This window comes from Perognathus longimembris, unplaced genomic scaffold (assembly GCF_023159225.1).
Source record: "Perognathus longimembris pacificus isolate PPM17 unplaced genomic scaffold, ASM2315922v1 HiC_scaffold_5797, whole genome shotgun sequence".
In the NCBI taxonomy this organism is placed as follows: domain Eukaryota; kingdom Metazoa; phylum Chordata; class Mammalia; order Rodentia; family Heteromyidae; genus Perognathus; species Perognathus longimembris.
In genome coordinates this window covers 493,940-517,990 of record NW_025961263.1, presented here as the reverse complement: position 1 = coordinate 517,990, position 24,051 = coordinate 493,940, and the positions used below count along the sequence as shown (strand labels likewise).

The window sequence follows — 24,051 nt, the reverse complement described above, 5'->3', positions numbered from 1 at the left end:
AGTTCCTCTCTGGTCAGTGGGAGCGTTTCTAAATGGTTTTAAAATTCTTTAAACAAAATGGTGTTGAGGGCTGGGAATATGGCCTAGTGGCAAGAATGCCTGCCTCCTATACATGAAGCTCACGGTTCGATTCCCCAGCACCACATATATGGAAAACGGCCAGAAGTGGCGCTGTGGCTCAGGTGGCAGAGTGCTAGCCTTGAGCGGGAAGAAGCCAGGGACGGTGCTCAGGCCCTGAGTCCAAGGCCCAGGACTGGCAAAAAAAAAAAAAAAAAAAAAATGGTGTTGAATTTTGCCAAATCCTTTGCCAGGAGCATCAGCTGTGTGACTTGTGTCTCCTTCCTTCACTGCCCTAACGTGGTGAGACACGGTGACCGACTCAGATAGTGGTGCTCCCTGAGCTCCTGAATAAATCCCACTTGGTTACAGTATATAATCCTTCCACACACTGCAAATCCCACTGAGAGTTTCTTGCAGGTCTTAAGAGATAGGCAAATGAGGTGGCCTGTGTTGTCAAAAATGGAATTAGGCATCTTCCTTCTGTTTTTTGAAGAGTTTGAGGAGGGCTGGTGTTCATTTTGAACACTTGGTTAGAATTCACCAGCTATATAACCTGGTAGTCTTGGGCTCTGCTTTGTTGAAACTTCTCAATTATGGAATCTCTTTGCCTCTTACAGTCTGTGCACATTTTCTATTTCTCTCCAAATCAGTTTTGGTAGTTTACGTATTTCTAAGAATTCTCAGATTTTATTTGTTGTGAATTTCTTCTTTGGCAATTTTTGAACAATTTTGCAGACTCAGAATTATCTAATGATATTGTCAGGTATTTCATAAACTACTACAATATGATTAGATAGCTCATGAGTAGCTATTCAGAATCAACAACACTGGAAGAAATTTATAACCAATTTATAAATAACCAGATTGACAAAAATTTAGCCTATGGTAAGAAATGAATAGGCAGTGTTTATTATGATCAAACACGTAATTCTCTAAACTATCACATTTGTGTGGTAGATATGTAATTTATAGTAAACTAAAGAGAAGGTCCTACATTGTGACCTCCTGGTATAACTTTTTGAAGTTCAGAAAAATAAATAATAGAGGTGACAGAGAGAGACAAGATCTTTTCCAAAAGTAACCAAAGTCTGGGTAAAAATAAATTTATACAAGTAGCATTCATCAGCAACTCAGGGACACAGAGATCTGCAGATGCCTCAGGGGCAGGAGATCCTCTAGGGTCATCATATTCTTCTTAGACTACTGGAGGACATGACACACAGCACACACGCCACCTGTCTGACTTAACCTCACGCATACATAATCCCCAGGTCAAGCACAGCCATTGCACACATCTGGAAGATGGGAGAGAAGGATGAGGAAGGAAGAGCCAGGAGGAACGAACCGAAGCCAAGAGTCATCCCAAACCAGCATGCACTGTGAGAACAAACACCCGAGTTGTGACTACAATTGTCTCAGGATTGCAAGTGCTGAGTGTGGCAAGCCCACAACAAAGAACACAAGGCAAGTTCAAGAAGTTCTGAGTAAAACCAATGAAGCCAGCAAGATCATCCGGAGCATCAAGTGTTAACTGAGTAAAGAAACTGGCAGAAAAATATGACCTAGAGCCTTGGTTTTCCCAAACCCCCTTCAGCAACTACTGAACAATGATAATGGGTGAGGGGGAGGGAGAAGCTGGGTCTGTGACTCACACCTATAATCCTAGCTTCTGGAGGCTGAGATGCAGACCATGGTTTGAAGCTGGTCCTTTCTTCAATCCTAGAGAACCTCTCTCCAGAATGACTAAGATGGACTGGAGGTGTGAAGGATACACTCATATGGGTTGAGTATGGCCTATCTGCACTGCCTGAACCAGAATGGCTAGGATTCTTAAGGTCTGGGTTTTGGAATATTGCATAGACACAAGCTTTCTTGGCACTGGGTCAAGTGTAAACATGAAATTAATTCATGTTTCATATGTACTTTATATGCATAGCTGGAAGGTAATTTCATGACAAACTTCTGGTGCCACATCAGGTCAGGTGTGGCCTCTTCCCCTTGTGGCATCAAGTCAGTGCTCAGAAGGTTTCAGATTTCAGAGCATTTGAGATGCTGGATGTTGAACCTGAATGTGGGAGGGCAAAATGGTACACCTAAGTCCAAGTTTAATATGTACCCCCACAAACCAGCATTTCTACCTCCAGGACCTCCTTTAAAAAATTACTAAGTACACACTGGCAGGCACAAAAAAGGATATCCATTTTAATATTAGTAAGATTAAACCCAGCACTGGTCGCTCACACCTGTAATCCTAGCTACCCAGAAGGATCACCATTCAAAGTCTACAAGAAAAGTCCTCAAGATTCCATCTCCAAACTAACCAGCAAAAAACAGGGCTGGAAGTATGGCTCAAGTGGTAGAGCACCAGTTAGGCAATAAGCCAAGCAATCATGAGGCCCTGAGTTCAAATCTCAGTACCAACAAAAATAAGTCATCATCATCAAATTAAAAGCCAAAAAGAACACAATCTTTATTCAACAGGAGATTGCTAAATACTTTGTTCACATAGTAAAATAACATGTAGTAGTAAGAAAACTACAGTCATCAAAAGAGGGGCTGGGAATATGGCCTAGTGGCAAGAGTGCTTGCCACTTCATATACCTGAAGCCCTGGGTTCAATTCCCCAGCACCACATATATAGAAAGCGGCCAGAAGTGGCGCTGTGGCTCAAGTGGTAGAGTGCTAGCCTTGAGCACAAAGAAGCCAGGGATGGTGCTCAGGCCCTGAGTCCAAGCCCCAGGACTCGGGGGGGGGGGGGGGGGGGGGGGGAACAACACCCAGTCATCAAAAGAGCTAGACAACATAATGAAAGACTGCATAATGCATAAGCATGTGCACATCCCAGCCAGGTTCCAAGCACACAAAAAGCAGTGCCATAAAGTCTGCTCTGCTTTGTTTGTTTGACCAACACAAAAGATAAATCGGCAGAAGATTTGGGCATAACACAAACTTCATGTTTGCTTATATGCATTTTCCACAGTGAGAAATAGCTTAAAAAAGTTGGGGTAGCTAAATGAGCAGTAGAATGCAGAGACACCCAACACACACACACACACACACACACACACACACACACACACACGGTCTTGTCTGCCCCTCAACCACACACACACACACACACACACACACACACACACACACACACACACACACACACACACGGTCTTGTCTGCCCCTCAACCTCGTTCCTTCACAGGTGCTGTTCTGTGTCAGATACCTCTTTTCTCCAATACTTAACAAAACACAAAAGCTGCAGCCCACCCACACCAATCTCCAGGGCTTCCTCAAAGTAAGCACCACACTTATTTACTGTCCTATTTTTGTGTTCTCAAACCACTGTATGTGCTCAATTATGGTGCAACTTTTATGAAGTGACTGACGTCATTTTTAAGTGTAAAGCTTCTGCCCTCCTCCCCCACAAAAGCCATGGGGTCTTTACTATGTGGTTTCTGTACCAGCTATCTTTAACAGCAAAGTGTTGCACAACTGCTTATGTTTCAAAAGATATTTATACACATAGGCAGCAAACATTTTTTCTTCTACCCAGAAGCCCCACCACCACTCAAACGAGCATGGAGGCAAAGGAGGCGTGAAGAAGCTGCACAAGGCAGCCTTGCGGGCCCGGTCCTTACTCATACAGCAGCTGGGCAGTGAACCTAGACAAGTGGTTTGATCTTGCTGAGTTTGCTACGAGTGGGAGAATAGTTTCTCACTAATCAAATACAGTTCTACTAACCAGTAATCTACTAACCAACTACCTTTCAGAGCACTGTACAAAATGTGCCTGCCATTCAAATTAAACAGGGACAATTTTCTTTTGTTTACCTTCCCCTATGGTTTAGCCCCTGTTGTCACTGTATTTGATTTCAGTACCCGGGGTATTGAATTTATGTTTGTCTGAATCAGGGAAGGGAAGGGGAACATCAAAGTGGTGAGACAAAGGGTAAAATGAACCAGTGCAAAAAGCAGTACTTAAGAGACAATATGCTATAAACCAACTGTATAACTCGGGAGTGGGGAGGGGTGGAAGGGGGGGATTGAGGGAGGAAATAACAAGTTTGATAAGAAATGTACTTACTACCCCTCTGTATATCACCCTGACCAACAACAACAACAACAACAACAAACAGGGACAGATTCCTCTTGAGAGTAAATGGTAAGGGAACGGGGGAGACCATGCCTCTTAACTGCTAGCACCTACTTCATGGTACGTGTCCTCAAGCTCCCCGTCATAGATCCATCGGTAGAGGAAGCTCAGAACTGGATGAGACACTAAGCTCAGAATGTGCTGCACCAGAGACCGCAGGTACGGGTCTCCCGTCTTTGTGTAGGCGTGGACAGATGAAGCCAGCTCACCTCCTTTCCTTCCTGGGGGGGGTGGGAGGGGAGGGCACATACAAGGAAAAACACCTAAATTAATATTTATGAGACAAAGCAACTAAGATGGTCAAGTAACTGAAATCAAACATGTCTCTTCCTTCAAATGCAGACACATCTGAAATGGAACATTTTTGGATCTAGAAGCAGTAGCAGCATGCAATAAGCATGCAGATCCAGATTCGATTATAGCTTACACAAACTTAAATATGAGTGAAGAATTTCTCTTATGGCTGGTAGGTATTTTTTCATCTGCAAAAAAGGTTTTCAGCAGCAAAAAGTCTTTTTTGACTGAGATACGTTAGTGATACAATTCAGTACATATATATGCCATACCCTACAGGCATAAAAACAAAACTTCTAAGGATCAATACTGACATGGCTTGGGGTACAGTGCTAGTCTCAATTCACTGATGGAGGAGCTCAGTAACTAACAGGTTTGCAGGGCGAGAGGCTGTTCTGTGAATACAGAAGAGATTTGCATAGAGGGAAGGAGTGGCAGAAACCAGCTTAAGAAACATGTGCATAGGAATCCCTTGTGCTACAACAACTTGGGAGTTCTATCAGGCCCTGCTTTAAGCAGGCTACGTTGACAGTGCACACAGAGGGGACAGGAGGAGTAGAACCCAGATATGGAGGAGAAATGCAGGGTCCTCTTATTGCTCTTCTCTTTTTTTAGGCGCAGGGAAGTAAGGGAGGCAGAGTGTGGACAGCATGATGGTGAAGTTGGTTGGACTCAGATGTGATCAAACCCAAGTCCTGAGAATCACAGCAGAGAATGGCAGTGAGCTACAGCTCTCACTGTGGGGAAGATAGCTGGCTCTGTACACCCCATGTAGTGCCAACAGTCCTAAGATGTTACAACTATTAAAACTCTACTGTCACTAGAAAGGAAGGTGAAGTCCTTGGAAAACAGTAATTAAAGATGTGAAGCAGCAGCCAGAAATATAGAAGCTAGAGCTCAGAGAGGGGCCCAAGAACACAAATAAACATGGGAATTTTTTTTGGTCAGTCCTGGGCCTTGAACTCAGGGCCTAAGCACTGTCCCTGGCTTCCTTTTGCTCAAGGCTAGCACTCTGCCACTTGAGCCACAGCGCCACTTCTGGCCGTTTTCTGTATATGTGGTGCTGGGGAATTGAACCCAGGGCCTCATGTATACGAGGCAAGCTCTCTTGCCACTAGGCCATAACCCCAGCCCCAAACATGGGAATTTTTAACAAACCGATGGTGAGCATGGACATGACCCCCAACTCAGAAGTAATGAAACCAGAATGAGGTGCCATGGAAGCCCACGAGGCAAGTTAACAAGCAGCACAGACAGGGGAAGGGCATCCAGACCAGGAAGAGATGTCTTCCTCCTGCTTTCATCTCAGTTCTACAAGGACAAACACTGGGCCACAGTGGCAATGGGCTGCTTTCCCTATAAGCCCTTATCTGTATTCCCCTGTCTTCAATGAACACACATATGGCTATTTAAGATGGGTACAAAGCAGAACTGGATGACCTGCTCTGCAGATGAGTTTTGAAGCAGAGCACAAGGAAAGGCACACACAAGGGAGACACAAAAGGACCTTGGCAGTAATCCACCAGTGCTGCAAGAGTCTTCAGCCTTATTTTCGGATCGTACGTCCAAACCAAGAGGCGTCGCAGCGTGAGGCTACTCTCAAGTCCCAAATTCACACCCTGATCATCCTCAAGCTGTAGCTGGAAAACAACATGGAAGGTTCAAGCACAAATCCCCAAGTACATGAACTTACAAATTAATTCATACAGAGTAAATACGAGGAAACAACAGTACTTTCAAGCTTCAAGTAACTACCATAATATAAAACTATAGCTATTTGGACCTCAAAACAGTATTATGAAAATGATTTCTATCTTTTGTAAATAGCATATGAAGCTACTTAGAAGAGTCTATACAGTAATAACTATCTAACTCTTCAATTGTTATAAACAAAACCTTTACCTGGGAATGCAGAACAGAGAGTAACCGGTAGTATTCTGTGAGCTCTTGATGTAGGGCAGCACAAAAGCTCTACATGCAAAAAATAAAAAACAATTTATCATGACATTTTCATCCAAAATGGCTTGTTCTATGAAAACATGGTTTCAAATAAAGTTCAAGTAGTGTTCAGCATAATTTAAATTCTGCTTCTGTCAATGGTCTTTTAACAGTTTTAACACTGTAAATATGCATTTTGTAAATATAAGGAAATCTCATTGCTTAGTACAAAAAAAAATGAACTTGGCAGAAAGAAACTGAAGAAACTATAGTATGGTTTTCACGAAGACAAATGTGTACCACATTAGAGAAAAATCCTTTGTTTTAAGGTTATGACCCTTCTAACTTTTTAGAGTTAATGGGGTTAGGAATATGGCCTAGTGGTTAAGTATTCACCTCGTATACATGAAACCCTGGGTTCAATTCCTCAGCACCACATACAGAAAAAGCCAAAAGTTGCACTGTGGTTCAAGAGGTAGAGTGCTGGGGCTGGGAATATGCCCTAGTGGCAAGAGTGCCTGCCTCGGATACACGAGGCCCTAGGTTCGATTCCCCAGCACCACATATACAGAAAACGGCCAGAAGCGGCGCTGTGGCTCAAGTGGCAGAGTGCTAGCCTTGAGCGGGAAGAAGCCAGGGACAGTGCTCAGGCCCTGAGTCCAAGGCCCAGGACTGGCAAAAAAAAAAAAAAAAAAAAAAAGAGGTAGAGTGCTAGCCTTGAGCACAGAGAGGCTCAGGGACGGTGCCCAGGCCCTGAGTCCAAGGCCCAGGACTGGCAAAAATAAATAATTTTTTTAGAGTTAAAACGTAACTTTTTTGGTGGTTGTTGTTGCCAGTCCGGGGCTTGGACTCAGGGCCTCGGCACTGTCCCTGGCTTCCTTTTGCTCAAGGCTAGCTCTCTGCCACTTGAGCCACAGTGCCACTTCCGGCTTTTTTTGTGTATGAGGTACTGAAGAATCGAACCCAAGGCCTCATGCATGCTAGGCAAGCACTCTACCACTAGGTCATATTCCCAGCCCAAAACATAAGTTTTTTTAATGCCCTTAATTGACAAAATTTTTAAATTCACAAATAAATTCCAGCTCCTTGGCCACAATTTTATTTTGGTTTGTACTGTATGTTTTCCCAGCCACAGAATTCAAAATTTCTGTTTATCTCCTGTCTTGAATAATGACAAGGGATCCAATTAAAAGGCCAAGGGCCCTACACAAACTCCTATGGTAAGGGAGACCTTTGTGGCACGAGCTCAACGCTGTCAACAGAGCACACACAGGGGAAGGTCTGTTCTGCAGACACAGCCTGCAAAGAATAGAGACCACACACTTGAATGTACAACCACATAAAATACAAGTTTATTTTGCTATATTTATTTTTTGTGGATTGGGACTGATAGGAGCATTTCCATTCTTTTCACTAGGAAAGTATTAACTTTCTCAACACGAAGCAATGCTTCAAAAGTGAGCCTTTCAGGGGCTGGGGATATAGCCTAGTGGCAAGAGTGCCTGCCTCGGATACGCGAGGCCCTAGGTTCGATTCCCCAGCACCACATATACAGAAAACGGCCAGAAGCGGCGCTGTGGCTCAAGTGGCAGAGTGCTAGCCTTGAGCAAAAAGAAGCCAGGGACAGTGCTCAGGCCCTGAGTCCAAGGCCCAGGACTGGCCAAAAAAAAAAAAAAAAACTGTTCCAGTTTGGGAATCTGACAGGTCATGGGATCTCAGTGAAGGCTGACCCCTACCATCTGTAACCTTGTTGGCTTGTTTCTTTGAGAGAAACAAACTGGATCCTAGGTAGGGAATGGACTTGGCCCAGGGTGGCACCAACGTGCTTATTAAACAGTAGGTAAGTTTTCTGAAGTAATCTCAGAGAGGCAGTGTCAAATTTGATCACTATTTTTTTTTTTTTTGCCAGTTCTGGGGCTTGCACTCAGGGCCTGAGCACTGTCCCTGGCTTCTTTTTGCTCAAGGCTAGCACTCTGCCACTTGAGCCACAGCGCCACTTCTGGTCTTTTCTATGTATGTGGTGCTGAGGAATTGAACCTAGGGCTTCATGTATACAAGGCAAGTGCTCTTTCCACTAGGCCATATTGCCAGCCCAAGTGGTCACTTTTCTAAAAAGTGGTTTACCAGCCATCATGGCAGACAAACACACTCACATACAAATCTAAAATGAAAAAAAAAATTGTGGGGGCTGGGGATATGACCTAGTGGCAAGAGTGCTTGCCTCGTATACATGAGGCCCTGGGTTCGATTCCCCAGCATCACATATTCAGAAAATGGCCAGAAGTGGCGCTGTGGCTCAAGTGGCAGAGTGCTAGCCTTGAGCAAGAAGAAGCCAGGGACAGTGCTCAGGCCCTGAGTCCAAGGCCCAGGACTGGCAAAAAAAAAAAAAAAAAAATTGTGAAAATCGTGGTCTTGAGTAGAAAATCCAAGCGAGAACTCAATCTAAGCTCAAACCCCAGTGCCAACATTGGTGGGGGGGGGGGGGGGGAACCTCATCATTTCAATCATCAGCTGTTGATTATTATCAAAGATGCACAAGAATACACACACTAATTTATATAAGCCATTCCCACACAAACAGCACTGCAAGAACACTTCAGCACCCTCTGCACTAGTGTAGTAGAGCAGTTCCAACTCAAGATTATCAGAAAGCACTGCTAAGGTCCAGCCTTAGGAAACAATCTTCCTTTGGCATGCCTAGAGCCTGTACACAGCTAAAGCTGTAAAGGGGTTATGGGTAGTAACTTCTCCAGAACAACAGGCATAAACTAACCTCTTTACCTCCTGCAGCTGGGACATATGGCCATCTAACAAGAGCATTCAACAATTCAAATAAGGTAAGTCGCTGGGCACCCATGGTTTACACGTGTAATTCTAACTCTTAAGGCTGAGATCTAAGGGCTTGGGTTCAATGCCACTCTAGACAGGAAACTCTTATCTCCAATTAACCACCAAAAAGCCAGAAGTGGAACCATGGCTCAAGTGGTAGTGCACTAGCCTAGAGCAAAAAAAGCGCAGGAGCACTTCCTGTGCTTGATGGTGGACATCAGCGACTTGACTAGCAAAAGAAAAGGGAGAGAGCTTCAGAACAGGAGCCACAGGGCTCTAGTCCTTTACCTGCGGTCCAACCGTCTGGGCAAAGGGAGCCAAAACTTTGATGTCCAATTTTTTTCACTTGCAAATTGGGGATAATTAATACACATCCTGTTAATTTTAGATGGCTACTAAAACATTTTCAAGATGAGAAAAGAAAGATGCTTTAAAAGCCAGTACTATAAAATTCTGTACAATAATACCAGAGTGATTATTAATTAGCAAGGATCTATCTACACAATCAGGCATCTGGCAAACACGGAACATGTAAGGGGAAACCCCCCACCATACACACAAATTATGTGATTTAAAGAGGGCAAGAAATTTCATTACACATTTCTCAAAAGATATACCAATTTCCAACAGGTTTATGGAAAATGCTCAACATCAGGGAAATGCAAATAAAAGGCACAATGAGATATTGCTGCGCTCCAGCCAGAACAGCTATTAGTGAAAAGACAAAATAAAGCAATTGCTACTGAAGATGTAGGGAAAGGGGACCCCGTGCCCATTGTTGGTGGGAATGTAAATTAGATTAGACATTATGAAAAGTAGAACGAGAGGCCTCAAAAAATTAAAAGCAGATCTATCACGTAATCCAGCAATCCCAATACGGCATACATGTCCAAAGGAAATGAAATCAGTATGTAAACAGGCATCTGTGCTCCTATGTTTAGCCGAGAGACGAAAACGGCTTGTGTCAATAATGAATGGATAAAGATGTGGTACGTACACACCATGGAGTACTCAACTACAGAAGAAACGGAATACGATCATTTGGGACAAGATGAATGCAAATGGAGGCTGTAAATGAAAACAAACCACAAACTGCATAATTCTGTATTACCTCATTCATACATGGAATATAGAAAGTGGCTCTCATGGAAGCTGGTCATAAAACAGCAATTATCAAAGGCTGGAGCCTGGGAGGGGGCAGGGCTCTGCAATAGTAAGATAGGAGAGAGGTGCACTAGCACACAAGTGCACAGTATTGGGATATACTGCACGTTTTATAAAGCAGTATCCACTGGGCGCCGGTGGCTCACACCTGTAATCCTAGCTACTCAAGAGGGTGAGGATGATGGTTATTAGCAAACCAGCCCGGTCAGGAAGGTCTGTGAGACTCTAACCTCCAAATAATCACCTAAAAACTACTGGAAGTAGTAGAGTGCTGGCCACAGACCAAAAAAAAAAAAAAAAAGTGGAATCCTAGGCACTGTTGCAGAGTAAAAGAGGCAAGTCCCCACATCTGTCCCAGGTGGGGTGATGGCAGGGGCAGGGCTGGGCTTCCATGCACCAGTTCTGACCCCTCCAGAATCCTGTTCCTCTATCCAAGAGCCTCCAATAGCTCTTCTCTTCTCCACCTGTAGTGTCTGTCTTCCTAAGCAGACCCTCCCCCACACCTCTAGCAATTCCTAGCACAGCTTTCTTTAAAATGCCCTAGTGGCACTACTAGACACTATGTTGAAAAGGAACTATACTATTTGTGGGTGGGGTTGAAGGGAAAAACTGAGAGTGAAGAAAGGGGTGTCTCTGTCCAAAAAGAAATGTACTCATTACCTCACTTAGGTGCTGTGACCCCTCTGTACATCCTCTGTATAACAACAAGAATGTCTTTTCTTTAAAAAGCTGCCCTGAAAGGGATTTTCACATTGAGATCTTACAGTAAGATAAGCATTTTCCTAAGCCAAGAATAATGAACATACCTGACCTACAAGTCCAAAGGAACGATCCAGACTCCTCTGGTCAGTGTATTTTCTGATTTTATTATGCAGCCATCCCAACTCAGAAAGTCTGATTGCTGTGTCCCTTACAGACTTATTTAAGTTCGCCTGAAAGGTAGATAGTCGAAAGTCAACATTTAAAAAATGAGTACTGGAATATTTATTTTCCTCATGCAGTTTTTCCTTTAATATTACAGTTCTTAGGATTTGACACAGAAGATTGAACATAATGGACGTGCTCTCGTGAAAGCGAAGGGAGGCACACTGGCAGCAGGAGAGAGGGAACACGGTGAGGGCACACTTAACTAAGCCACATCACCGTGGAGTGCCCGCCTGTTGTCACCACAACTGCCAGTAGCACAGTCTGACATCAGCCCACTGAGACCAAGCCAGAGGGACGTGTGAAACTACACACGAAGCAGGGCTGGGCAGAGAGGGGGTCTAGAGGGAAACCAGAGCAGGCAATTCCCAGCTCCACATCTGTGCTGTGTCTGCAGCACCCAACAGCAGCCCTGGCAGACAGGGAAACGAGCCAAATCCGGCTGTGCAGCACCCCTGGTGGACCCAAAGTTGGCAGCTAATAGCTCCGTATGTGAACTTCATGAGCTTCATTCTCTGTAAACATTTTAAACGAGACTTTCTTTGACCGTACCTTTCCTTCCACTTTGTAGCAATCTTCAGTGCTGCTCATTTTAATATGTTTGCCATCTATCCCCTGGAAGACGTACAGAAGGTCCCTCACAAGGGCTGCTTCAGTAATTTCTGTAATACCTATAAAGTTAATTTTTAAGACAGAAATTGCTAAATAACTCAAAGATGAAATAAGTCTATGACATAATTAACTGTGCTTTACACATTTCTCACCAGGGCATTTGCACGCTTAAGAGGAAAAAGAGGTTTGAGGGTAGAAAGCAGAAACTTTCTGAAAGGTAGGGGGTCTTCCAGTGTCTCTGCCAGAGGTCTCTTGATAGGCAGCCCAGGGGAACAGCACACTTCACCTCAGGGACGACTCTGTGACGGTCATGTCCACAGAGAGGGCTACTTCACAGCAAGCACACTGCGAGATCCTCCTAACCCGACTAAGAAGGGACTTCGTAGCACAGAAGCTAGGTCAGAATGTGAGTGCTTGCCCAAAACAAGGCCAAGAAAACAAGAAGCAACGCCTGGAAACCTGAGACATGAATATTAGACGGAGGGCATGAAGGCAAGAGGGAGTCAGCGCTTCCAGAGCCAGTGCACAGAGCCAGGCGCAGGGCGCATTCCGGGCCTGGGCAGACAATACAAACAAACACTAGTCAAAACAGGCTGGTGAACACCACCAGCCAAACCTCACTGGGATCCCTGCCTGTTTCTAACCTGTGATTCTGACAAGTACAGAGAGAAGCTGACCTACACACCTGGAAGCTGAGTCTGTCTGTCTCCTTCCCCTTCTGTCGGCTTGCTCTGTGCACGTGACAGCTCTGCCAGCAGGGGGAGAAAGGACGAAGATCGCTGTATCCTGAAAACTGGACCTTTTCACGTCCAGTCCAGGGACAGCCTGAAGCCTGCTTTAACAGTGACAGTACACCCATGTGTCTCATGCTGCTGTTACCAGCATTGGGTTTGCCTAACGGCTAACTTTTAACCTATTTGTGCTTTATATTTTAAATGTTTCTTGTGACATCATGTTAAGTGAGGCAAGCCAGACTCAGAGAGAAAGATGGCTTGTGTTTTCTCTCATATGAGAAGACTATTCTGAAAGTACAACTAGGCATGATAACATAAACAAGCCTCTATCATTTACACACGCACAAATCGGCTAAAGGAGGGTATACTTGGGGGAGCAGCAAAGGGAAGGCGCGGGAATGGAGGAAGGAAGGGTGAGCAAATGCAGCCATGGTATTCAATATACACCACATAAAAAAAGCAACTATATGACTTGTGGGTAGGGATGGGAGGGGGGACATGGGGGGAAACAAAGGAAAGAGTGATAGTGTCCAAGAAGCAGTGTACTTGTAACCTGATTTATAGAACTGTAACCTCTGTACAACTTAATCCTAACAATTTTAAAAGTTTTTAATGCTTCTGGTAAAGCAACACATAATGTCAGAATAGACACTAGTAGTCCAGTATTAATACGTCTAGTAGAATTACTAATTCACCTAGGCTAAAGCAGCTTACCGTTACATTTCCTATCTATCCCACTGCTCTTTCTTCCTGACCTTTTACTGCTTCTTTTGGTTAGTCAAGGCACAGCTTGGTAGATAGAGGGCACTGGGAGAGCTCAGAAGGAGAGGACAGTTGATTGTCACTGAGTGCCCAGGCTCACCAAGACGGTGTGTTGCCACAAGCGGTGCTGCAGAGCTGCGCGCACACGGGAGCTGCTGCACTGCTGAGGGCTCCTGGGGTCCTCACAGTGCCCAAATGCAGGGCTCCTGCCTCCTACCAAGGCTGGACAACACCTAGCACAGCCTCAGCAAGGGCTCATCTCCGTGTCCACGGCTTCAAACACGGATGTTTATAGACGTTTCAGACAGACACTCAGACTTCCCTTGGGAACCTAGTAGAACTTTAATCATAGTCACCGTGATGGTCTCAATCCATCAAGCAAATCATCAATGGGTTTCTCCAACACCTACACGTTTGGAACCATGACAGGCACCAGCATCTGAGACACCACTCTCTGTGGAGCCCAACTGGACAAGAGGGTGACTTTCCTAAGGGTCTGAGCAGGCACAGTGGCTTCCCAGGAGAGGCAGCCCAGGAAGACCAGAGGGAACTGTGGCAGGAGGGAGAGAACTATGCAGAGAGCCAAAGACATGCACAACCAGCCAAAAAGTGGAGCGCTACAGGATAAAAACACCAGCTGAATAAAGTGACTCTGCACCCGCTCCAAGACACGTGGCTATGAAGGGACCTGGCATAAGGAATCTGCATCAGTGGATGGGCTAGAGCAGAACTTGATAATAAGGGCAAGATGAATTCTGAATGCTCAAAACACCTTACTCACCAGTGGCGTCCCCATCTCTCCTCGACCTTGGTGTGCTTCGAGAAAGAGAGTTTGGGATACCCTTTGAGGTAGGGGTTTGTGAAGAAGGTTGATTTGCACTTATAGTCCATGCAAGACGTGACCCCAACTGCTGCCGCAGGCCTTCTCCAACTCCTGAAGCTTGATGAGACTGTCTAGAGAAAGGAAGTAACATTTATGTCTTCAAATAACTAGACTGTTTCTCAAAGACACCAAACTATCCCTAAAAACTTTAGTCATGTTGTTACACTAAAATTGTCCTTTACAAATCTGACAGGTGATACGAAAACTTTACCCAAGGGGGCAGAGCCAGAACAATCAGCCTCAGATCCACTACACTGTCTAGGCTGGTAAGAATCCTGGCCCAGAATGCAAACCCACACTGTGGTGCACCCCTGTTCTACGGCCTCCCCCACACTGCTTCCCTATAGGTTGGACTTTCTCTACAAAGTGTGGCATACTCTGCCCACACATAAACACTTGAAGAGTCTCTACCAATTTTAACTTAAAAGCCGCTGCCTCTCACTCAGTCAACACTTCCTGAGCAGAGGAGCTTAAGTGTCTAGCTAGCACCGATCCACCTGCTACCCTCACTCCCTCCTGATGTCAGGGTGGCTCACTGTAATCTCGGGGCCTGGAATTTCAACGAATCTGAAGAATGCACAAACACATAAGACGGAAGGCAAATACATATCCAATGTTAAGATGGCTTTTAGAAATTTTAAGAATGTTAAAACTGCATGTGAAAATTTGGCTCTGAAAATGAAATGGAAACAAGGTTTTTTCTTCATTGGTTTTGTTTTCTTTTTGTTCATTTATCTGTCTTTAGGAGGATAAAAGAGGGCACGAGGCTGCGAATATGGCCTAGTTGTAGAGTGCTTGCCTCGTACACATGAAGCCCTGGGTTCAATTCCCCAGCACCACATATACAGAAAAAAGCCGGAAATGGCACTGTGGTAGAGTGCTAGCCTTGAGCACAAAGAAGCCAGGGACAGTCAGTGCTCAGGCCCTGAGTCCAAGGCCCAGGACTGGCAACAAAAACAAAACAAATAAACAAAGAGGGCAGGAAAGTGGAGGAATGGGGCGAACAAATGCAGCAGTGGTATTCACCAGGCACTATGTTAAAAATGAATTATACAACTTGTGGGTGGAGATGAGAGGGAAAAGTGGGAGAGCACTAGGGAAGGGGTGACATTGTCCAAAAGGGATTATACTCATTGCCTAACTTATGTAACTGTAACTCCTCTGTACATCAGTTTTATATCAATAAAAAAATAAAAAATATCCTGAAGCTGATTTAATTACTTATGTTTTTACAAGTATAACAAAAAAAATCACTACTGGGACTGCAAAACATAAAAATGAGACTGTGGACTACACTTGCCTCACGGGCCGAAACTCCTCTTCAGAAGCAGCACCCAGGTGGGTCCACCTACAACCCACTCTTGAAGCAAGAGGGGAGGAGGCTGACACAGATGCGTTCTGCTTGACCCTCAGTGGGACCAGGCCAGCAACAGCAGTCACTAAAACGGCTCACTTGAAAACAGTTGTAAATTTCAAAGGCTAGCTGGGTGCCGGTGGCTCACACCTGTAATCCTAGCTACTAGAAGACTGAGATCTGAGCACTGAAGTTCAACGCAGCCTGGGCAGGAAAGACTGTGAGATTATTATCTCCAATTAACCACCAGAAACCTGAAGTGGAGCTGTGGCTCCAAGTGGTAGAGCCTTGAGCAAAAGAACTTGGGGGCAGCCCCCTCAAGTCCCTGAGTTCCCACTGAACAACAACAACAAAAAAAAAAAAAAAAAAAAGGCTGATTCGGTTCAAAGTTCTATACAAATTTGTTTATGATAACAACTCCCAATTCCAAGATACAGATGACAATGTCAGCTTGCTCTTTCAGCTGTAATTTGAGTTTCAAATTATGTCAAATGCTATTTATTGAATTAAATGATCTTCACAGAACAAACCCACCCAATCTGTACATAATACACAGTCCCATTCTAATACCCTGAATGTAACTTTAAAACTCAAAAACTGACTTATCATTCTACTATGCTCAGAAGGAAAACAACACACACTGATCCTGATCCCCCGATCGCTTTGTGATCATCTGCTATACTGTGATTTCCAGAATTGAACAATGGCAAAAAACAATCACTTATTAATTACATACAAAAATGTGGACGGAGGTTCTGAGGCCCATTAATGAGATCGGCATCTGCTCTATTCTCCACCATGAAGTCTGTGTTTCCTCCAAACATAATTAGACTAGACAGCATGCTAAAGCACAAAGGCTGTCAATTTGCTGCTGTGCATTCCCAGATCCTGTCATCTTCATCCATGTGTATTAGTAAGGCAGAATCATCAGCTTGCCTCAGGATAATTCAACCCCGTTACTTGTTTAAGACGGACAGCACAGGCAAAGGACATAGCTTAGACGTGTGTGGCCCCCATGATCCTCCGCAGCCTGGCTAGTGCTACATGCCACAACGGTCCGTCTCTAGCTCTACCACGGCACGAATGCTTGCATGGGCTGGCGTTACCCTGGGAGAAAAGGCTGTGGCGCAGGCACGGGGCCGCTGAGGCCGCACATGCTGGTGCTGCTGATGCCGCTGCTGCCCGCGCTGCCGGCACTCGGCACGGCCTGGGTGCTCCGGTCCTGGTAACTCAGGGGGAGGGTCTGAGGCCGGGCGCAGTAGTAGGGAGTTGAATGGGCATCTCTTGGCAATGGCTGAGCAAATAATGAGGCATAGCTAGACACCTGAAATGAAAGGGCAATAAGACACGGAGATGAGAAATTACAGGGGGAGCTTACAGGAACGTATACTCCTGCTCTCCTGCTCTGCTCCATTAAATTCACACTTCCTACTGACTACACAATAAATTAGTGGAGAGACTTCTGAAATGTCAGAACCAACAAGGGTTTATGAGCTATGAGCTTTCTGAACCGAAATAGCTACTAGTTCTGAGCATTTTATTTAATCTGCACCCCAAGAAACCGAAACTCATATACTTTCATATTTAAATCTATGAAGTAGTTGTACAAAGGGTTTCAACTCCAGAAGTCAGGTTATATGAAATTCACAAAAGGGACACTATGAAATAAATCAGAGAAGCTCAATGTCCAGATCAAGACTTCTGAGAGAAATACAACTAACTCTTCTACCTACTTGGCCTTTGCAACCAAGTGTCTCCAACGGAATACTTTATGCACCAGATCCAGGGTGGAGGGGTCAGGCTGGCTGTGCTCCCCAACAGTTCACAGTACAAAACAGCCCTCTGCAACCACAGGAATAACACACCCCAAAGTCTCTAATAAGAATCAATCTTTTAGAGGGAAAAAGAAAGATGGAGGGTGAGTAATTTCAAAATACAGTGTAACTAGGCATGAGGAGGGCATGGGAAACCTCATCGAAAGCTATTAACCAACAGGGAGCTGGAGAAGCAGAAAAGAGAAAGCAACAGAGGGTTATTCTGAGCAACACATAATACACACACCTGAAATACCACAGCAAAACCCCTAGTAATTCATACTTAAAATAAAGGATGAGCTGGGAGCTGGTGGCTCACACCTGTAGCCCTAGCTACACAGGAGGCGGAGATCTGAGGCGGTGGTGCAAAGGCTGTGATAGGAGGCTGTGGTCCAGCTCCAACTGTCAGTCTGAGACTCATCACCAATTAACCACTCAAAAACCGGGATGGAGCTGTGTCTCAAGGGATAAAGCATCAGCCTTAAGCAAAAAAAAGCTAAGGAACAGCACTCAGGCCTGGAGTTCAAGCTCCAGTATCCATACAAAAAAAATTTTAAAGGACAGCAAAAAAAAAAAAAAGGTTTAGATATAGTGGTAGCACCAAGGGAAGGAGATGAATGAGGATAAATTGGTCTGTGTAGTTTATTTGTATGAAAGTAGGACAGTGAAACTACCAAAATTGCTCTACAAAGGGGGAATGGGATGGGGAAGAATGGTGGGGGGACACTCTGGGTATGTGTCTGAATGTCATGATGAAACCTTCCTATACAACTACTGTACACTAATAAAAGAAAAAAGATCAAATCTTTTACCTCATTTGGCAGCTTGCAACTGTAATCCTAGCTCAGGTGGCTGTGATCTTAAGATCGCAGCTCAAAGCCAACCTGGGCATGGAAGTCTGTGAGACTCTTGTGAGACCCTTCTCTCCAATTAACTGCCAGAAAAACAGATGTGGCACTGTGGCTCAAAGTGCTAGAGCAAAAGGGCTCAGGGCTAGCACGTAGGTGCTGAGTTTAAATCCCCACAACCACAATATAATAAAACTGACCTTCCAGGAATAGAAAAGGCTTTTGCTTTTCTTCAATTATACTCTTACATGCAGGTGGCTGCTATCAAAAGTTAGTGTGAACCTCCAAAGAGAACCACTGACGTGCCGTAGAGTAGCTTACCTTGCTTGCTTGCTTGCGAGGGTCCTCACTAAGGTTCAGCAAGAGGTAGAGTATTGACCAAGTATTTTTCAAAACCCCCTGTTTAGAAAAAATACTAAAATTGTCACTTCATACATAGTTTTATTTTCTTCTCTCCTAAATTATACTCATCCCCAAAGTATTTTTTTACATGTGTGTGTGCCCTGGGGTTTGAACTCAGTGCCTAGGTGCTATCTCTGAACTACTCAAGGCTAGTACTCTACCACTTGAACTATAGCTCCACTTCTGGCTTTTTGGTAATTAATTGCAGGTAAGGGTCTCATGGACTTTCCTGCCTGGGCTGACTTTGAACCATGACGTTCAGATCACAGACTCTAGCCTGAGTCACCAGCGCGCCCATTGAAATGCATTAAATCTGTGCTCATTAAACACATCATACATAGCACTACCTAGCAAAAGGCTTATAGAGATGCTGCTCACCTCCCTACAAAGGTACTCCAATAACAAATCTTTGACATTACCCGTTTTTTAAATTTGTATTGCTATCATAAAGGTATACATAGAGAGAGAGGTTACATTTACATAAGTCGGGTAATGAATACATTTTTTTGGACAATGTCACCCCTTCCCTTAACATTACCCAACTTTTAATAACAACCCTGACACCTCTACAAATATTTTTAGAATTTCCCAAACACAGTAAGAAGAGAAATGTCATCATAAAATATGCACCTCTTCATCCTTTGTTAATATCCCATTCAGGACAAAAAAAAAAAGGAATCCTGAAGCACTCAGCTGCAGGGAAGGTGCCCCTCCCTCCCTCCCCCACTCCCTCCCCCCCCCACCACAGGTCTCCATGCACAGTCATCACATGTCACTGACTCCAGCCATCTATCCCACAATCAGCCTGTTCTACCTCAGCTTCACCGAGCAGCCGATTCAGCTTGTACACCCTTACCTTTGGGCTGCACAGGCTACCTTTTCCACAAAACAAATTACTGGATGTGTAAGCAGCACCTTAAAAGGGTGCCTTTGTTGAGCCTATAAATTAACTGAAAACTGGGCACTTAGCCCTTCTATAATATGCTCTTTCGTCTGAGGTGTTCTCTGCTATAGTAACTTTACAACTACCTCAGACTCCAGGAAGAACAAGATTCACCAGTCAGCATCTTGTCCCTGAAGACAAACTGCTCTTCAAAGAAATGTCATCTTATCACCTTAAAGAGAACAGTCAAAGTGCAGGAGTCCATTCACCAGCTTACTTGGCCCAGTTCTGCTGGTTCTGTTCTGGTGGTAAAGGGGTAACATCTCTGGATCTCTCCAGAGACAGTGAGGTAATAATGAACCAGGCCGTATTGTGAACTATGCCTATCTTCTCATCCTCTGCCCCTAGTTCTTCCCCTGCTAAACCTTACTTCTAATGTTGAACTGTTTGAAAAGAAATACTATCTACAATAAAGCCATTAGTGATTACAAAACAATGTAATGTGATGGCACTAACCCACCACGAATAGCCCTTCCCCTCAAGCTCCACAGACACCCTCTCCACCCACGCACCGACTCCACAATACCTGCCCATACCTGCGAGTGAAGCTTTCTGTGAAGCTCTGAAAATAACGCAGCATCTGCCTCTCTCCTCTGCCGAATAACTGAAAAAGTTAGAACACAAAGTCAGTGTGTTAATCACATATACTGAGGGCCACGTTCATGATACTGTTTCATCTACAGTTATCATATGGACTCCAGAGTGCTAAAAAAAACCCCAACCTTCAGTGTCCTAAGAACCTGTGTCAAGGAGCTCTGAGGCTGGATGGCCCGTCTATGCTCTCTTGACATTTGTAACATATGGAAAGTATTAGGCTAGAATCAAAGCATTTTGTGAAAACTGACTATGTAATAGAAATGGCAGCTACTAATTAAGTGTGTAAGGTTGTCACCAATTCAACTAGCTAATAACAAAGTTAAACCTAGGAAAGAAATAGGAAATAAGAAAACCTTTGGATTCCAAGGTTCAAAGACAGTTCATGTTTTCATCAAGCTCTACAGTACTGCTTCAGCTTGTTTTAGTATAGAGATACTGTTTCAAAATAAAAACCAAAATAGCTTATTAGTTAATTTTCATTTCACTAATGTGTGTCTTTGGAAGGTCTAGTTACACTGAGGATTACATGAAAGCAGGGGGAGCAAATGAGTGCATGCTGTGTGTTGCTCCATGACAAGGGACAGGTTACACCAGATGAGGGTACGAGTGACCACCATTATGGAGAAAGCAGATGCAACTGCCTGGAAAGGTGCTGTGTTTAGTTAACCCGGAACAGGCATGGTGGTATATGCCTGTAATCTCAGCCCTGGAGAAGGAAGCTGAGGCAAGGGAATCACAGGTTCTAGTCCCAGCCATCCTGGACTACACAGCATTCCCAGGAACAGATCCTACCATCTAGCACTGCTGGGATGAATCACACACAGGGGATGTGCAATTCCAATTAGAACAGTTCTTTCAAGTGTTCCTACATAGAAAGGAAAAGCTATCTTTAAAAATGTGCTATACAAAGTGCATTCAATGGAGTGCATTCAGTTAAAATTAAATGCCACTTACACTTTTAAAATAGAAAGGTATGCTACATAAATACAGCCATTGGATTGAGCAAGTGATGTTCTTTCCTGAGAATAAAAATTTCCCCCAATATACGACAGTTGCAAGTTAAAAAGAAAAAAAAAGCAACGATGACTATTTGTAAGCGATGTCTGCTGACTTGAACTGCTAAGCAGAAAGAAAACCCTTGAGTTACAGTGCACCCCACAAGAAACAAGCAGATGTGAAATACTGCCGATCCATGTTTACTTTTGGTGTCTGTTTGGTATAAAATGATACTGTCATTTTTTATTTAAAGTCAGCCACATGAGATGGAAAAAATAGCTTTTCTGTGTTATTCCAGAGAGAGAACTACTATAACACAACTAGTCCAAGATGCCAACAACTGCAATCAAACTTCCAATGCCTAAGATCTCATGACAGGTGACAGGAGAACGTGGTCACGGGACCTCAGGCGATGAGTGAGGAGTGATCCCGGGAGGCCACATGGTGAGCTATGCGTGGCGATACACCACCACGGAAGCAGCACCCTACAGCAACAGCACGCGACATCAGCTCACAAACACAGGAAACACACGTGGCATTAAAGTAAGCAACTTTCATTACTAGTTACAGTTGGGGTTCTAGGTACTGACCTAAAACATAAATCCCTTTGGATTTCAAGAGTAAGAGAACCATGTTCTTAACTCCAATCAGAAAGACATAAAAGGAAAATAAGCTTTATATGTTAATAGCAGGTTACAAACTCCATTTTTATATTCCTCTGTAGTCTGTAACACAGTATCTAACCCATTTATCCGGGGGGGGGGGGGGAGGAGAACAGGTTGCAGATCTCTAGAAGGGAGAGATATCAAAAACCATAGATGGTACCAAATCCTGTATCTTTTCTATCAAATCCCGAATCTTTTCATTTAGAGGATGCACTTTATTGCTTTCACTGGCATATCTGAATTGTCAGGACCACAACTCTTAGGCTTTCTGGTTACTATTAGGAAAAATAAGGTGGCTGGGCATGGTAGTACACACCTGTAATCTCAGCTACTTGGGAGGTGGAGGGAGGAGTATCGTGAGTTTGAGGGTAGAGTGGGATATGTGGTCAAAGTCTGTCAAAAAGGACACATCAGCTATGTGGACACAAGCATTGCTATCCTACAACAGTTGACCTGAGAGCAAGAAGGGCAGGCAGGCCGCTGGACACTCTAGATGCGGGATGATTCAGGCACTGGGTCCAGTCCAACCAAGTGGGACAGCGTGAGATCTCAATGCTCAGGCACATCGTTTAAAATTTAACTCGTTTCCTTTGGGATTTTTTTCTTCAGTATTTTCAGAACATGGCTAACCACGAGTAACTGAAACCAAGAAAAGGAAGCAGCAGGCAGGAAGAGCCATGGTCCATGCTTGCTGAGTGACACGAAGGCTCTGGTGCAGTAGATGGGTCTCTGCTCCAGCCCTGGATGGGCAAAGACACCACGGCCTGATCTGCCTGCGTTCAGGTCACAACGCCCGCTGTCACCAGCCACTCCATCTGTTCATCACACAGCCCTGAAACACACCATCCCCTAAGATCACGGGCCCACAGCAGTTTATAACAACCAGTGGGAGACTGTGTCAAGCAGACTTCCCACAGCTGTGATTGGCGTTTTGCTAAAACACTTGGAATTAAGGCCAAATCCACTTCACTGGGAAGTTTAACAGCCAGGCCCCTGAAGGAAAAAGGCTGATTTTCAGGCCAGGCCTCTTTCTAATCAAGCTGCTTCCACAGCCCAGAAATGGTCAAGAGTGGAGAACCAGCCTCTAGTAGAAAACCACTGTCCAACCAGAAGCACAGCCTTCCTGCACAGGCTGCCTGCCACTCAGAGCTGAGACCTCATGCTGCAGTCCAGAGGGTGTGCAGCAAAGGCAGATCCCATCCACCCAACCACTGACAAAAGGAGTGCTACTAGGTAGACAGCCTTCCTCTCCACCACTTAGGAGAGTCTGCCTAAGAACCAGAATGCTTGCACAGTTCTAAAGCACTACACACCTGAGGGTGACAATGAATAGAAGCAAAGATGGATTCAGTGAGAGTGGTCCACTGCTCAGATAGCACTCTATGTAACCAGGTCAAAAGACACAAAATAATCAATACTGCAAATCACAGGAAAGCAGAAAGTCATCAAGCCATTCTGCCTCCCATACTCTAAAACCAAACTGTCTTGTTGTAGCAGTATTGAAAAGCAACCTCCTCCACTATGTTCTAAAAGTTTTAATTCCAGGATAGAAGTGAGTTGTCCTTACTTTCTAATAATACCTTAAAATATGTACATTTTAATAATACACACATTAAAATGTCTTAGAACTACAGACATACATGTGTATGCATCTTCATATGTGTACATACATCCTAAAGTTGTGTCAAGTTTCAGAATCTAACACCTGACATTTAAGAAAAATACATACGTTCTTTCTTGATCTTTTCAGCTACTAGAAACTCATCTCTTTCAACAGTTGGGGCAAAGTTGCTGCCAATAACACGCACAGCGAACTGGAACTGCTGCGCTACATCAGCTGAAAGATAAACAAAGGAAAAATTACAGACAGTCAGGTCACATTTCAGGACTTACAGCTCAAGCAACTGGATGCATGAATTTACCTTCCACCTCCCCCAAGGTCTTAAATGACAGCACGGAAACGCTATTAGGAGATCAGACAAATGGTTAAATAAGTCAAACAGAAGAGAGACAGTAACAGGCCAGTCAGCTGGAAAAAAAATCCTAGAAGACAAAAAACAAACTGGATTGATAATCACTGAAAAA

At 44.3% G+C, this 24,051-nt stretch overlaps 2 protein-coding genes across 3 annotated transcripts in view; both read right to left on the bottom strand.

The window, feature by feature from the left end:
* LOC125345518 (guanine nucleotide exchange factor DBS-like) overlaps positions 1-24,051 on the bottom strand; it is a 928,411-nt gene that overhangs the window by 564,095 nt on the left and 340,265 nt on the right.
* The window catches only part of Tubgcp3 (tubulin gamma complex associated protein 3), a 65,256-nt gene that overhangs the window by 34,105 nt on the left and 7,100 nt on the right, over positions 1-24,051 (bottom strand). For both annotated transcript variants that reach the window (XM_048337654.1, XM_048337653.1), the window contains 10 exons: positions 23,696-23,803; positions 20,245-20,312; positions 18,685-18,762; positions 16,808-17,025; positions 14,246-14,418; positions 11,909-12,027; positions 11,239-11,364; positions 6,404-6,472; positions 6,009-6,141; positions 4,262-4,428 (listed from right to left, as the gene is read on the bottom strand). In XM_048337654.1, the coding sequence (XP_048193611.1) occupies positions 4,262-4,428; positions 6,009-6,141; positions 6,404-6,472; positions 11,239-11,364; positions 11,909-12,027; positions 14,246-14,418; positions 16,808-17,025; positions 18,685-18,762; positions 20,245-20,312; positions 23,696-23,803 (1,259 nt within the window). The remainder of the gene's footprint in view (positions 1-4,261; positions 4,429-6,008; positions 6,142-6,403; positions 6,473-11,238; positions 11,365-11,908; positions 12,028-14,245; positions 14,419-16,807; positions 17,026-18,684; positions 18,763-20,244; positions 20,313-23,695; positions 23,804-24,051) is intronic.